A 16992-nucleotide genomic window follows, 5' to 3' on the forward strand; every position below is an offset into this window, starting at 1 on the left:
ATTGTAAGCACCTTACTCTTTTCACTTGTTATTGTCTCTTAGCCATCTTTCCATACCAGTTTACGTTGATCTTTTGTTTTTTTTAACCTCTCTGTGGTTTTTTATTTTAACATTGTGCCATAATTAGATGATAAATTGTATTATTTCATGCATTTTGACTTTGGAGTCTCATCTGGGTAGATGTTGCCGCTGCCAGCTGCCAAGTCGCTTCAGTCGTGTCCGACTCTGTGCAACCCCATGGACTGCAGCCTACCAGGCTTCTCTGTCCATGGGATTCTCCAGGCAAGAACACTGGAGTGGGTTGCCATTTCCTTGAGTATTGACACTGGATATTTAAACTTGTGACATACGCTCTTCAGAGTTTTAAGTGGTCTCTGTTGTGTTACTGATTTAGTCTTACTGGCAGTGCACAATTCTAGCTTGGTAGGCCTCTGCTTACTTGCTCTTTAGCCCCCTCTTTCTACATTCTTCTTTCTCTTGCCCCCTTCTCTCCCTCTATAATTTAAATGGGTTTCTCTGTCACAGACCATCCTTTCCAATTCTTCAGTGAAGTTACATTCTTTTCTTCAAAATGGAAATACTGGTTGGGAAATGGAAATATCCCAAATTCAACATTTTAAAAGTTAGAGTTGATAACAGATAAAGGGTGAAGGAACTATTTGGATGTGTATTTGAATTTGATCACTGTCAAGTAAACAAGCCTCTTCTACCATTTGGTAAATTAAAACAAAAAAATCAATTTTTACTTAAGTAGGTAGAGCAGAATCAATGTTAGAAAACTTGAGAAAGTTTTCCAGTAAAGTCTGCAGGTGCTGAGTTTATGCTAAAATTTACAGCTTTGTAACTTCTGAGTACTTTCCAGCTGTGGTGGGTTGTTTATGATTTTTTTTTTTTTTTAACAGACTGTTTGCTTTTCATTCTTAAGGGTGTCACAGAAACTAACATTAGTTTATCTGAATTGACAGGTGCAAGAGCTTTTAACAGTTAATGTGTAGTTGAACTTGTGGGGGAGGGGAAGCAACAGAAACTTGGCTTTTATCATGTATCTGTTAACTTTGATAGACCATATTGTTTCATTTGGCAGAAATTCCTTTGCTGGGGATCTCAGTATGGTATTAAGAATTTAAAATCTGGGAATTCCCTGATGGACCAGTGATTAGGACTCAGCGCTTTCACTACTACAGTCTGGGTTTGATTCCTGGTTAGGTTACTGAGACTAAACTTGTGCGGCCAAAAAAGAAAAAAAAGAATTGAAACTAATAATAAATTATCCTTATCCCTGGAAGTGGTCCTTTCAAAATGAGCTTGGAGGAATAAGATGGGATAAAGGTTGTTCTGTTTGCTGAGCAGACAAACACTGACTCGGTAGAAAGCTTAATGCTAGAGCTGTAACCTTTTAAGCCTGGCCATCACTACAATGCTGGTCTTTCAGTGTCTTTCTCAGCTGACACACACATTCGCTATGATAACATTAAATGAAGGGATTCTAACAGGTTAGAATTTCACTGTGTTTCACTCTGAGCTGCTCACAAACCATTGTTCTTTGAGTAGTTACTTAATAATCTTTTCTCCCCTTATTAAAAGGTCAAAGAATTGCAGATGAACATCCAAGTAAATATCTGAAGAGCAGTTACATTGTCATGAATAAGACTATGACTTAAAAAATAAGTGGTTACCTTCATTAGTCAAAATTGAAGGAAAAATAAGACTTGGCTTCTTGTCCTTGATCTGCTACTAATTAGCAGTATGGTCTTAGTTAAACCTTTTTAATCTCTCTGAATCCCAAACAGCATCTTTTTTCTTTCTTTTTTTTTTTTTTTAAGTCAGTGTATTTGATCTCTTTAAGTTTTGCTAGCTTTAAAATTCCTTGACTGTGCAAGGAATCCTCTGTGAAATGTATAATCTAAAGTGGCTGTGTTTTAGGGTTACCAGATGGAATTATGAATGAGAGTGATGGTGTGTATTATGTTTTTCTTAGTTTGAAGGCAGAAGTTTTGTTTTCACAAGTAGTGGATAACTCAGTTTGCTGGGGTATTGAAGTTTTTAAGATTCCTTTTTTGAGTATCTTATATCTTTCATATTTTAGGAATGTTTTAGTTTCGTGCTTGTTTCTGTGGTAATATGATCAGAAGTATATAATTTACAAAATAAAATGTTATAGAATATTATAAAAAGGAGACTGGAAGATAGAAGGTTAGGCTTGAAAGCTTGAGGCTTAGGTTCATTCTTATCTGTTTAAATTTCTCCCTTCAAGTGCCTCTGTCATCATCTTTCATCTGGTCACAGTGATCTTTATTAGAGTTCTAAGTAAGCATTTACTGGTGGCTTAGGGAAGAGGCAGGTAAAAGAACTTAGACCTTGTTCCTGTTTCCAGAGGAGTTTATGATTATGTTGATACACTGACTGAGCCAGCTATACAGATTACTGTTTTGAAAATTCTGTCACTTCTCTTCTTGCCTTGTTTTTAGTAGGAATTAATATTCGGACAGAAGACTGCTGTGTGAATCAACCTTTAGATGCCTTTGTACTCTTGAGTCAGTGATATGTGAAATAGTAAAAAGATAAATAGAACTAGAAATGAGAAAATAGAGGAGTTGTTCATTGGTTGAGTCAGCTGGCATTGTGGTACCTTTGAAAAAATATAGGACTTAACAGAAGACTTGAATTTGAATTTGGGCTCAACTAATTCATTCACCTTAGGCAAGTCAATTCACTTTTCTGAACCTCTTACGTCATTCTTCATAGGTAGTTAAAAACTACTCAGAGTTGTGAGGAAAAGAAGATAATTTCTTGAAAGTACTTTTTGAACTGATATCATATTGGGGCCAGTGCATATATTTTGTATAGAAAGAATTAAATCCTCATATGGAATTTTGGTAAATATCCTTTATCCATTTATAGATACAGTTTTAATCAGAAATCGTTAACATCACAGCAGAAAAACAAGATCATTGTGAACTTTTTAATGAAAGAGGTTTAATGAAAGAGAGGTTTTAAGTTAAAATCTTTTAATTATTTAGAAATGATTTTTTAAAAACTCAATCATAATCATTTTAAAATGACTTGAGTTAGAAATCTTATTAGTACAGAACTTTATTGAACCTCATTTTGTAAAAAGAAAAGCATACTTTTTTGTGTATGTGTGTACCACATGGCAAGCATGATCCTAGTTCCCTGACCAGGAATTGAACCTGTGTCCCTTGCAGTGAAAGGGGAGTGAAAGTGTGGAGTCTTAACCATTGGACCGCCAGGGAAGTCCTTGGCATACTTAACTTTTGAATCCTCTGATTTTTAAAAAAGCCTTGGTATATACACTTTTATCCTTTTATTGATAGATGGCAATAGTTTCGAAGCGGCACCATTTCAGATGTCTTGAGCTCATAAAAAATATATTCTTGACTTTGGGCATTGTGTTTACTATGCTGTCAACCTCCAGTTCATTTTACTTATGCTTTTCTCCTCCAGGTTTTTCGTTGGAATATACGTTGCACATTTATGGCGATTCTGAGCGTGAGGGCAGACTTCTGCCAGGCTCAGCACAGCGTTTCCGCTGACAAGTGAGCTTGGAGGTTCATGTGCCATAATTAACATTGCCTTGAAGACTCTGGACACCGAGATTGGCCTCAGAAATAGTTGGCTTCTTTTTTTTTTTTTAATTGCAAGCATATTTCTTTTAATGACTCCAGTAAAATTAAGCATCAAGTAAACAAAAGTGGAAAGCGACCTATACTTTTAACTTGTCTCACTAGTGCCTAAATGTAGTAAAGGCTGCTTAAGTTTTGTATGTAGCTGGAATTTTTTTGTAGTCTGAAGGTATCCATCAACAGACATTGAGGCCCAAGTTGAATTTGGATTCAAGTGGATTCTAAATACTTCTGCTTATCTTGAAGAGAGAAGTTTCTGAAAGAATAAACAAGTTGAATAGAGAGAACACTGATTTAGGCATTTTAGTGGTCTTTTTAATGTTTTCTGCTGTGAAACATTTCAAGATTTATTGATTTTTTTTTTCATTTTCCCCATCACACTCACACACGCACGCTCACACTTTTTATTTGCCATAATGAACCGTCCAGCCCCTGTGGAGATCTCTTATGAGAACATGCGTTTTTTGATAACCCACAACCCTACCAATGCTACCCTCAACAAGTTCACAGAGGTAAGATTGTAGCATGGTCTACCTTTTGGTATATAATCCACCTTTGATTTATAGGTAAAGTCACGTTAAAAATTAACACCGTTGTAAAGAAATCTTTTACCACAAAGCCATTTATTTCTGTGGTTGAAGTATGGATGGTCTTTGTTTGAATTGAGCTGAATTAGTTAAAACAGATTTTTAAAAGAACATTTATGGAATTTGGGGATATCTTAGAGATATATCTAGTACTGTGTTTTTTTACTGTATCCTTTCAACATTGTTAACAGTTCTTTTGTTACACATTCAATAATAAAGGTAATTAACATTTATTGAATACTTAGTATGTACCCAGCACTACAATAAGGAGTTCTATACACTGTATCATTTACTCCTTACCATAACTCTGTGAGGTATAGGTACCATTGTTTCCCTCTTATAGATGAAGAAACTGAGGTTCAGAGTGATTTAGTAATTTAGCAATTTGTCTGAATGCACCCAAGTATGTGGTGGAATTATCTCTGACACTAAAACCCATTTCTGCCTCAAATGTTCTGACCACTTTTGATGAAAAGCTACTGTCAAACAACTTAGGAATAGTAACCATCGTATACATGTGTCCAGAAATTTGGGGGAGGGAAAGGTATTAGAGGCAGCATTTTTATGTCAGATCGTGCATTTTTTTCTGTTGGTAGTAGTAGAGAAACTTTTTGTACTTTATTCAACAGACATTTGAATGTAAGCTTTTAAATCATTCTCAGATTGTTCAATTCCAGTGTGATTTCTGTTGATATGTTTGTAAAGTAGACTTGGAGAGCTAGATGAATGGCCAAGGATCCTAAATCTACCTCTGTCACTTGACAGATGGCAAAACTGAGTTCAGAAGAGGTCTTTTGACTTGCTGAAGGTCACGAATATTTACCATAAAAAATTTGTACTGGAACCTTTCAATGAACAGCTACTGTAGAGTTCATTTTAATGGGATTTTATTTGTGTTTTGAAATTTTTTAAAATTCCTGACTCAATATATAGCACAACTTCCCTGAGTCTGTTTTATAAAGAGGCCTTTCTGTGAAAAATAAAGTCTTTTACCAATTAAAATAACTTTTCTCTTTAGATAACCAGATGATTGACACTTGTAGGATATCACTGTTCCTGCTTATTTATATTTTAATTCTCTGAGCTTCTTAACCTTGTGTACACAGTGTCCAAGTTGATTCCAAGCCTGTATGCCCTCAGGTTGTTCAGTCACCTTTAAGCCTGGCTGAATTACATGATACTATTTTCAGCCTGTGGATTCCTTGGTCATAGACTCCTGCAACTATAAAAAGATATTGGTGGCATTACTGTAGGGAAACTTTTACATTGTTTTTTGGCCACACTGTGCAACATGTGGGATCTTAGTTCTCTGACCAGGGATCAAACCTGTGTCCCCTGCATTGGAAGGAGGAGTCTTAATCACTGGACCACCAGGGAAGGCCCTATAGGAAAACTTTTAAAGAAGCAAGAATTCTGGATATAATTATTTCTGTGTTCTTGACTTTGTAATATAAACCACTTTCTAAATTTAATTTCAAAATTACTATTTCTTTAAATTACAAAAAGCAAAAAGCACTTACTACATAAAAAATCAGAAGATACAAATAAGCAAAAGACAATTTAAAAATACTTAACTATTGCTGCCTGCTATCTAGACATTTTTCTCTGTATTTATGTGTATATTTATAAATATACATATAGATAGGATTACACTGTGTATTTAAAACAAAATTTCCCCCAACCTCCTTAATATAGCTGTGACAGTATTCTGTATGAATGCGCTGTACTTTCTTAAACCGTTTGCCTGTTTTTGGACTATTAATATTTCTAGCTTTTTACTGTCTCAAACAGCATGTGCTGAACATGCTAGTACCTAAATCTTTGTGTATATCTTTAATTATCTCATTAGTATAAATTTCCATAAGTAGAATTTCTAGGCCAAAGTTTATGTGTGTTTTTAAAGTTTTTGTGTTATGCTACTAAATTGCCCTGTACAAAAGTGAGTCTTATTGATGTTTCCGCTGTGAATACAAGAGTGTCCATTGTCTATGTTGTTATAAGAAGAATGATTTTGATCTTTGTTTAAGAATGAAGTCTCATTTCAATTTATATGCATATGTTTTTAAAGCTTTAATTGCAGATTCTAAAAACATTTCTTTATATTTGTTTTCCTTTAAAGGAACTTAAGAAGTATGGAGTGACAACTTTGGTTCGAGTTTGTGATGCTACATATGATAAAGCACCAGTTGAAAAAGAAGGAATCCACGTTCTAGTGAGTGTGTAGTGTTCTAATTTTTCACTACAAACAAGTTGTACCTTTCAAACATAGATATTTTTAAAACTTGGCGCTCGTAGTTTGTTTTTTAAACTTACAGGAGATACAACAATCATAGCAATCTAGTAAAATTCCTTTGGGTTGGCAATTTTGTTCATTTGTACCCTTAAAATCTACAGATGCAGAGTATTTTCAACAAATAAAAGGCAAAATTTAGCGTACACTTATTCTAAGAATCGGAAATTTCATTTTTCTCTAGGCAATTAACGTGATATTTAGCTTTTGTTTCTAGGCTACTGGTTTGAATCTAACTTTTCCATTAGACATTCTTAAATCACGTGGAAATATTCTCTCTCACTTTGCAAGTACAGATTGGTTACTTAATATTTTATATTGTAGGAGTCCAGTTTATATCGGACACAGGATAACTTGTAGGAGACAAAAAGGTGGGAGAAAAGAAAAGAAGGGAAAGGGAGAAGCCACCTAGCTTGAGAATAATTAACATACTCTATGATATTTTGGGGTAGGTTTCTAACAAGCTTTTGTATGATTTGATTTCTTTCATAGTTCAGTTTGAATATAGTGATTGGAATTATTTTAAATTAAGTTTCTCCTTGCCCCCTAAATATTCTATTAGTGGAAATAGGAACCTCACATTAGGTGAAATTTTATACTTGATTCTCTAAAAAGTTGTCTATATTAGAGTAGCACATATTTGATTGACCCTGTAGTCTTGGTGTCTTAGAGCTGTTTGACATAGTTGTGGGAAGGCATTGTAGTGCAAAGACAACTAGAGATTTTTGAAATGATTGGATAGGAAGAAAGTACTAAGCAAGGTAATGGTACAAGGTTATGTTCCTGTTTTTTGATTGCATTGGTTACTAGTTGAGAAGGCAGTTGATACAAAGAAAATGAATGTCCTGTTGGTAAGGCAGTTGTCTCATACCTGATCCGTAAAGTTTCCTCACCTCCACTTTGGTGAAAACATAAAATCTAAAAAACCAAACATTATGGTTTATTAAGAAAATGTATTTTAATAGTATGACATGGTAATAATACTTTGCTTGCAGTCCTATTTCCGAATGGCTTTAAGGTCCTCTGGCTGGATCACTGGGAATAAGTATAAACATGGGTAAATGTAGCCCTATGTTTAAAAAAAAACAAAAACAGAATTTTAACTTCTGAAATTAAACCAAAATACAAGTTCTTTTCCTGTATTGTAAGTATGTTCTTTAGTGGGTAGATGAGAAATCAGTTTGTTTTGACAGTTGGCAGGGTGAGAAAATGAACTGCAGAGTGACCGTAGTCTGTTTGAATCAGTAATGTTGGTAAACACCTTTATAAAATAGAACTAAAGAACTTGAAGTAGTTTGTAGAAGATAATGGTAGATCTGAGATTTATTCCAAGCCTTTAAATCTAGCCTTTTGTTTTGAAGAGCTGTGATCAGGTAAAATTAAAGGTCTAACTAAAGCTTGAAAAAAAAGGGACATTTAGAATTAAGCTTGGAATTTCTTTTTTTTCCTAGGCAGAAATTTTAATTTAAGTGTAATCAATAATTTACCTTTGCTAGGTGAAGATATCCAACTTGAGACCTTTCAACACTTTGACCAGTGTTCTTGTAAATCAGAGGCTTATTAGAAAAGACTGATGGTTTCAACCATCAGTTTGAAGTTCAGTTCAGTTCAGTCGCTCAGTCGTGTCCGACTCTTTGCGACCCCATGAATTGCAGATGCCAGGCCTCCCTGTCCATCACCAACTCCCAGAGTTCACCCAGACTCACGTCCATCGAGTCGGTGATGCCATCCAGCCATCTCATCCTCTGTCGTCCCCTTCTCCTCCTGCCCCCAATCCCTCCCAGCATCAGAGTCTTTTCCAATGAGTCAGCTCTTCGCATGAGGTGGCCAAAGTACTGGAGTTTCAAGCTTTAGCATCATTCCTTCCAAAGAAATCCCAGGGCTGATCTCCTTCAGAATGGACTGGTTGGATCTCCTTGTAGTCCAAGGGACTCTCAAGAGTCTTCTCCAACACCACAGTTCAAAGGCATCAATTCTTCAGCACTCAGCCTTCTTCACAGTCCAACTCTCACATCCATACATGACCACAGGAAAACCCATAGCCTTGACTAGATGAACCTTTGTTGGCAAAGTAATGTCTCTGCTTTTGAACATGCTATCTAGGTTGGTCATAACTTTCCTTCCAAGCAGTAAGCGTCTTTTAATTTCATGGCTGCAGTCACCGTCTGCAGTGATTTTTGGAGCCCCCCAAAATAAAGTCTGACACTGTTTCCACTGTTTCCCCATCTATTTCCCATGAAGTGATGGGGCTGGATGCCATGATCTTCATTTTCTGAATGTTGAGCTTTAAGCCAACTTTTTCACTTTTACTTTCATCAAGAGGCTTTTTGGTTCCTCTTCACTTTCTGCCATAAGGGTGGTGTCATCTGAATATCTGAGGTTATTGATATTTCTCCCGGCAATCTTGATTCCAGCTTGTGCTTCTTCCAATCCACCGTTTCTCATGATGTACTCTGCATATAAGTTAAATAAGCAGGGTGACAATATACAGCCTTGACGTACTCCTTTACTACTTTAGTGGATTATTGATAGAAACTGCTCGTATGAGTCAGTAAAGGCATGTTTCATACTACTGTTTCTTAACCAGATGCATTTCAGAGTTTTAGAGGAAGTAAGCTCTTAACTAAGATACTGGTTTTACTGGTATTTACAGTTAAACTCTAGCAACATTTATGATAACAACACTGACAGCTCTTTAATTATGGGGTATAGTTGACAAACGTAATGTGCTGTCGTGGCTAATGGCTACATGAAGTGCTCTAGTGGTGCCCAGAGTAAGGGCAGGATCAGTTTAGTGTTCTGTCACTTTTCTCTTTTTCCTTCTCTAGTATCTTAAAGTGTCCTTATGCAGTCTCACTAGAATAGTATTAAAAAATATTTCCAGTGTCTTTGCATTTCTGTCCTTGAAGCTAGATGGGAGAGAGGGTATGTAACTCGTGAATCTCCCTTCTCTCCTTTCTTCAAAGGTGACTTATGTTGATTTCTCAGAACCTTGTGTTTTGGTAACAAGGAAGATAAACTCCTGCCTGTATTGTGAACTCACATGGGGTTGGTCTTAATTGAAAAACAACCGAGATCAATGAATATTAAAGGAGAAAGGAATACTTGAGAAAATGGTATTTTTTTCTCAGGATTGTATCATGTGGCACTGTGCTTATAAAATGGGATATGTATAATTTAGGCAGAGCTTTAAAAATATTTGCTGCTTGACTTTTACCAAATACATATGTAAGCACAAAGATCGTAGTCTGTTTCTGTTATGGTCTGCTGTTGGAAATTACTTATCAGAGAGTTTTGCTCTAAAGAAAAGATACTTGTAACTTAGAGCTACTTAGAGGGTAATCTTCAAAATTATTTTTGTTTGTAGAGAACAATGAGATACTAGTTGGTACACTTCTTTGCCAGACTGGACTTAAATCTTATTGACAGGTGTTGTGTCCTCTCTTACTTTGTCTCAGTTTTAATTTTAATTTTCTCTATTATGTCTAATTATTGCTCTATTCAGATAAGATGTTTGAAGAATGCTAGCCTCTTGTCACTATGGTAAGAGTTATTTCCAAAGATAAAGTTCGATGCTTTTGATGCTGGCTGTGCTTCATTGAGAAGGCTGAGTTGTTTGGCATGCTTGAATTTTGATCTTGATCATTTTTCAGAAGTGATCAGAATTGTGTGATTAAGAACAGGTACATGTTAGTACAGTTAGTGCAGGTAGGCCTCTCGTGTGTATGGTGTAGCTGTTGTGCATTAGGATGTTCATCCTAGAGAAAGTATCAATTTAATTTCAAAGATCTTTTCCTCCTAGGATTGGCCTTTTGACGATGGAGCGCCACCCCCTAATCAGATAGTAGATGATTGGCTAAACCTACTAAAAACCAAATTTCGTGAAGAACCAGGTTGCTGTGTTGCAGTGCATTGTGTTGCAGGATTGGGAAGGTAAGCTCTTCTCCTTTTGTCTGTGAATTCATTATCAAAACTTTTACTTTGGTAGAGATGTGTATTTGTTACACTAAATACTAAATTGCCTGAAAGGAAATGAGAGTAAAAGCTGGTGTCATGATTTCTCAAAGTAACTTAGGTTTCATTGTTTGTCTGAGTCTGATACTATACTAGATTTAGTGGGTGATGGTTCTCAAGTTGTTTTGAAACTGTTTTAATGTAATTTTCTTATCTTTGAGCCAAAAATACAGCTTTAATTCAATATGTTAGTTTTTTCTCCCCATTTCCAGTAATCAAAGGTTTAGGTCTTTTAAATTGACAACAATGGTAAAATATCTTTAGATTTGAAGAATTTGTACATGGTTCATTTTGGTCTGAGATGAATAGGAAATTAATAGATAAAGAGCAGATGGTTGAACCTTAAACTCTTCTAAGGAAATGTATGGAGAATGAAAATTGACTTTGATTTTAAAAACTTTTCCCTTGAGCATTTCATGAAATGGTGTTGCAACACTCAACAACAGTAGATTGTCAATTTATGATCTGCACTTTGACTCAAAACATTAATGAAGGCTGCTGTTGCCTCATGGTGGTGGTGACTCAGGCTGTTACCTCTGCTCAACCCTTTTGTTGTTTTCCTTTTTGCAGTTTAGTACAGTTTCTTCTTCAGTGTCAAGAAGTTTCAGTTCTTTTCCTGACGTGGGGAAATTTTTTAAACTAATAGCTGTCTTAGTTAGGTAGCCAGTCCAAAGTTAGTGCTCTGTAATGGACTTTTTAAAAACATTGTTTCGTTTGTTATATTAAAAAAGAAAAAAAAAATACATATATGTGTTGATATAGAAAGCAAATCCTAATTACCAGTTCTCTGACAGTCCCCTACCTCATAGAAACGATTTTGTTGAGGAAATCTAGCACTGTTTTCATATTTGGTGAAGAAATGATAATAAATTGATTTGTAATGAAAATTCTGAGACACTCAGGTTAATACATCTGGTCATTTACTATGATAATGCTTAAAGATCAGTGAATTTTTGGTGATATAAAATGATGGGAAATTTAAGATACAACGTGATAATATTTTAAAGAGTAAAGATCTCTAAATAAAGGTTTAAATTTTTGTGCTTTTTACTAAAAATAGAAAATAACTTAGAATCTATAATTTAGATATTTTACTATGTAGGAAAATATCTGATATTTTAGTATATAGGAATAAGGAAAGCTCAGGCTTTAAATGGTTTTGATAATATGTAACCCTGGGTTTTAAAGAATCCTTTAATTCCAAAGACCTGTGGTTAACTTACAAGTGAGTGTTTCTCTGCAGGGCACCTGTGCTAGTTGCACTTGCTTTGATTGAATGTGGAATGAAGTACGAGGATGCAGTTCAGTTTATAAGACAGTGAGTATGAAGTTTTATTTTCCGAAATACATAAAGCAAAATCATACAAGAGGGAGCAATTATAAAAAGTATCCAATTATAGTACAGAGTAATTTGCTGTCTTTGGCTTAGAATGTTGTTTGAAGATACCAAAAATAGCAAGCGATAAAAAGACTCACAGTAACACTCTGGCTCCCAGATTTAAATATTTTCTCATTTAGATGGCAAATTTGGACATTGTAGAATATGTCCAGTATATGACTTGAATATCTAGAAATCTTTAAAATGAATAGCTAGGTAATGGAGTTTCAGTGATCTAGTGCTTCTTTTAATAGATGTCCAAAATGCCTTACAGATGTAACTCTGTGACAAAGAGGAAAGGAAGAAACCAGAGGGAGTAATCACCTAGGACTCTGAAGTGACCTGTTCAGTCACAGAATCAGGATGGTAGCGCCCAAACAGAATCTTGACATCAGTCTGGAATAACAGGCTGTTTTGTTCTTTCTTTGGCAATTATTGTCTTGCCCTTTCTCTTTTTAGCCTTTTCTTACCAAAAAAATTAAAAAATGACACTTTGTGACAAAGGGTATGAAATGTATGGTAGCACCTCTTGGAAGGTAACGTGTTTCAAGGAATGTCATCTGTGTCTGCTGCTTTATATAAATATTTGCTCATTTATCCTAAATACTTGCTGCCAATTCTAATATGAAGAATATATTAATTGGGAAGAATATAGTCAGATGTCTTTGGATAAACCATTCTGATACTTATTAACAATTAATAGACTCTAATGAGAGCAAAGAAAATTTGTCTATTTTTCATTTAGGAAGGCACAGAAATTTCATTGTTCATTTCAGCCCTTTCTCATAGGAAGTGATGTATGGGAAATATGCTGGTTTTCAGCTGTGTAGAGTTAGAAAGGCCATAGGCCATAAATATGCATGTCAGGCAGCTCTTTTTTTACATGATAAAGTTTGCCATTCTTGTATTTTCAGAAAAAGAAGGGGAGCATTCAATTCCAAACAGCTGCTTTACCTGGAGAAATACCGACCTAAGATGCGATTACGCTTCAGAGATACCAACGGGCATTGCTGTGTTCAGTAAAAAGAAGTGTATACGAAGGCTGACTTGATTGTAGCATTTAGAGGGAACTCTTGGTACCTGGAAATGTGAATCTGGAATCTTAACTGTGTCATCAAAGTAGTGATGGATTCAGTACTCCTCAACCACTCTCCTAATGATTGGAAAAAAGCAAACACAAATCCCTCTATAACGTGAATAAAATGTTTAAGAAAAGAAAAAGAGAAAGAAAATAGGGATTAATTTAGTGAAGGATGATTTTGCTTCTAGTGTTGGAGTTTGAATTTCTGCCAGGATTGAATTTATTTCAAAATCTCCTGTCTTTTTTAACTTTCTCAAAATAGGTCTCTAAGGAAAACCAGCAGAACATGAGCCTCTACAGAACCATCTGTTTGGGGAGCACACTCTTCCATTATGCTTGGCACATAGATATCCCTGTTGTGGGATTTCTTTCTTTCTTGGGGGAGGGGGGTGGGGGGAGATTGGTATATTTTTCCCTTCTTCTCACTTTCTCCTATCCCTGTTTTTTTTCCCCTGATACAAGTTGTAGGTGGAATAGGAGAAGCCCATGTTGCTATAGATGTGTGTGCAGTCTGGCAGCCTTAAGCCCACCTGGGCACTTTTAGGAAAAAACAAACAAAAAACACCAAAAAAAAAAAAAAAAAAAAAAGAGACAGTGACATATATATTGTATGATCCAGGTGGTTCTTAGTCTTTACTGATGATGGGGTATTCATGTTAGTTTCTTTTCTTGAAAACCCTATTCAGCATTAGGCAAAGTAGCCAGGAATTTTTTGTTTTGATAAATTTGTAGGGAAATGGCATTTTAAGAGGAGTCTCTCAGAGAGCTTAGCTGAGAGTCGAATTCATCTCTTTTCCAACCAATGAAGCTAAGTGGATGTCCCAGAGATGTTTGTTTCAGAAGGGGAGTACTCCAGGCCATCACTAAAGATGTGTCCAGGCAGAGCCTTAGTACACTTTCTACACCTTGTAGAACTGTGGGCTGTAGCATTACTCTGATTTTCTGTCTGATGATGTCAGAGAATGCTGGTAGTGTAAAGTTTTTTATTTTAGGACTTATTTGTACTCTGAATTTTCAGGAACAGTCAAAGGAGTAGCAGCAAAGACACAATATTTTAGACCTGAGAAATGCCTGAAATGGGTATTTTCCAAACTGCTCCCTATATGTACAGTTCAGTTTAACCACTGATTGCCTTGTTATTTTCTTACTAGGTTCTTTATGAGACTTAAAAAAAAATTTTTTTTTTTGCTGGTTCAAAACCAACAATGCCTAGTGAGTATGTGTCCACAGGCCATAACAGGGTTAGAAGAGAGACATAGAGCAGCAAAGGGACTGTGGCTAGTGCAGTGGTGTAGTGTCATTTCTGCAGATTCTTTGCTGGGTTTAATGTACTGATCTAGAAAAGCTGTTTTTCTGCTCCTTTGCTGTTGTGACCAGGCTGCATTGACAGAGCAAGTTGGATGATACCATCAGGGGCTCTTGCACTCTCCATTTGAATATTGCATAATTAATAGTGCTCTGCTTCTAAGGATTTGAATGGAGTCTTAGGGTCATCTTGTCCTGTTGGAATTTGCTATGCAGAGCCTTAAACTTCCCATTTTGTTAGGATCAGCTAGGCCAGTAGGAATGGACCAGGACCTTGTCTCACACTGATGATACCTCAGATGTTGGCTGGCTATGTGAACTGCCTATTTCCTGTGCCGAGCTGTTTTTGATTTTTAAATAAATGAAAATCTGTAGATTCTCTCCTCCCCTGTCCCAAAAAACAAAGCAAAATAATGCTTTTTGAAATTGTCTCTAGGATTTTAAAGTGAAAAAATGATGGTACTATCCAAAGTTCTTTATTTCAGAATCTGACAGTGGATTCCTTTAACATAGGCTCAAGATCAAAACAGCATACCCTCTAAGCTCAGACAGACTGTTGACTCCAAGGGTTTTGATCAATACCATAACAAACCTTTTTCCTTTGACATACTCTGGGTTTTGTTGTTTGGAGGGAGAGAAGAAGGGAGGGGGAGAGAAAGGGGGAAGAGAGAGAGAGAGAGTGTGTGTGTGAGTGAGCGAGCGAGTGTGCAGTACCCACCAGTAACAGTGCCTGCCTGAGTTAGGAAAGTGACATTCCTGGTTCTGTATGAGGAGAAGGGTATGTACAATAACATGCAACATCAGCCCTCATATTGTTGTAAATTACAGAATAATGTTAATTGTTCTCAAAACTGGATTTTCTTCAAAATTAAAAAATTTTTTTCTTTCGGATTTAATGAAGTATTGCTAGCTGAAGCCAGTTTGACATGGTGAGAGAGATGTCAGACTGATGAAAGGTGTGCAGCCTGATTTAAAACCAAACCCTGAGCCCTTTTAAAGAACAATAAAACATATTTTACATGCTCTTTGTCTGTGCATTTGTTCTCTGTCTTCAGGTTGAATTTCATTTATGTCTGCTTAGAAATCTTGGTATTATCAAGGCTTCTTTTGGGTCCTGCTTATAATTACTATAAGGAGGTGAAATAATCAGATGTTGGCAAGTTTGAAGATTTCATGCCTCCTGGGTGTTCAGTAAGGGCAGACTTAACAGTAGTTGGGATACATGAGGTTCACTTTCTGGTTCAGTTCTTGGAGGTAGCACTGTAGGAATTCAGCATCTCTTCTCATCTCAAAGGATTTGTTTATTCCATAGAGTTTTGATGAAGCACTGAAACTTTTTACTGGAAAGCTTCAAGAACAGTGAGAAAGGAGGAACTTAATGTATCATTCGATTTGGGGGTGGGAAATCTCCCTTAAACTATGGGTGGACATCTCTCCATCCATCTGGATAACAAATTCATGGGTGAGGTACTGAGAATGAAAAAATAAGACACTGATCCCACTTTGGAGGACCTCTGTCCAGTAAGGGAGCCAGATACGTAGACAGTGGTTACAGAGCTATGTGACTTAACAGTTCACTGATCTTTCACTTCATGTCTTTCATTATGCAGCTTAGACTCTGTGGTCCAGTGTTAGAATCACTTAGCTACATAGTCAATTGCCTTGCCCCATCTCTTGCTTCATTATACTTGCCTGGCTGAACTCCCATTTTTGGTTAAGATCAATATGGCACCTCTGCAAGTTTAGTCAGCTGAACCTGCTGGCACAGTTTCTGTGTTTTAAAGTCACAATCTCAAGTAGACCTTAGTATCATCTGATGATCCTATTTGCATTTCACTGTCCCATTTACTCTCTTGGTACTCTTGAAACTAAAATTTTTCTAGCTCTCACTCTCAACCTATGACTTTTTTTTTTAACTTAGAAAATAGAAACAAATTCCACAGGCTCCTACCGTCACATCCTTGTCGGGAGTACTTTTGAGTAGTTTCTTAATAGTAGAGCCTTGAAGGGATTATACAAATAGCATGTTAAAGTGCTGTGACTATAGCACCTGTAGAAAGAGTGATAATTTACTAGTAAGTATTTGAGCACCTGCCACATACTTACACTATTCTAAGCACTTAAGATATGGTGGCAAATAAATGCCCTTACAGGGTTTAAATTCTAGTGAAGATAGAGAATAAATACAAAGATAAGTAATACACTTTCAGATAGTGGTTAGTAACTATGAAGATACGAAGAAAGTAAAAGGGGTTATTGATGGGGTTATGTATGGAGTTAGATGGAAGGGTCAGGGAAGGTCTCTGATGAAGGTAAGGGAGCCTACTATGTGCAAATGCTGTGTGAAGGCAATGGAAGTACTTTCCAAGCAGTGTAACAGCATGTTTCAACTTGAAACACAACTTGTATGTTCAGGAGGTAGCAATGGGTGGTATGGCTGAAGTCCAGCAAGGAGTAATGGTGAAATTTAGGCAGAGACCAAATTGTGTGGATTTGAGGAGGCTGGAAAGATTGGGGTCATATTGTAGAGGGTATTGCATATTACAGCAAGAAATTTGAAAGTCTATTTTTTACTCAGGAGGAAACATCAGATTCACCTATGTGGTTTATTAAAAATGTCCATGTTCAGGCATCACTAAGGTCATTCAGAGACATTACTTTGCCAACAAAGGTCTGTCTAGTCAAGGCTATGG

General features: G+C 36.2%; 1 protein-coding gene across 5 annotated transcripts in view; it reads left to right on the top strand.

Annotated features, from left to right (window-relative positions):
- PTP4A2 (protein tyrosine phosphatase 4A2) overlaps window positions 1–15324 on the top strand; it is a 28263-nt gene extending 12939 nt beyond the window's left edge. For 3 of the 5 annotated variants that reach the window (XM_005203002.5, XM_059876503.1, XM_024977587.2), the window contains exons 2-6: window positions 3466–4156; window positions 6351–6443; window positions 10324–10454; window positions 11779–11853; window positions 12828–15324. In XM_005203002.5, the coding sequence (XP_005203059.1) occupies window positions 4061–4156; window positions 6351–6443; window positions 10324–10454; window positions 11779–11853; window positions 12828–12936 (504 nt within the window). In that variant the 5' untranslated portion in view covers window positions 3466–4060 and the 3' untranslated portion in view covers window positions 12937–15324. Of the gene's footprint in view, window positions 1–3465; window positions 4157–6350; window positions 6444–10323; window positions 10455–11778; window positions 11854–12187; window positions 12280–12827 lie in introns of those variants that run through there. The other 2 variants (XM_024977594.2, NM_001104998.1) reach the window with 2 other exon arrangements.
- The last annotated feature ends 1668 nt before the right edge of the window (window positions 15325–16992 follow it).

This window comes from Bos taurus, chromosome 2 (genome assembly GCF_002263795.3).
Source record: "Bos taurus isolate L1 Dominette 01449 registration number 42190680 breed Hereford chromosome 2, ARS-UCD2.0, whole genome shotgun sequence".
NCBI classification, from domain to species: domain Eukaryota; kingdom Metazoa; phylum Chordata; class Mammalia; order Artiodactyla; family Bovidae; genus Bos; species Bos taurus.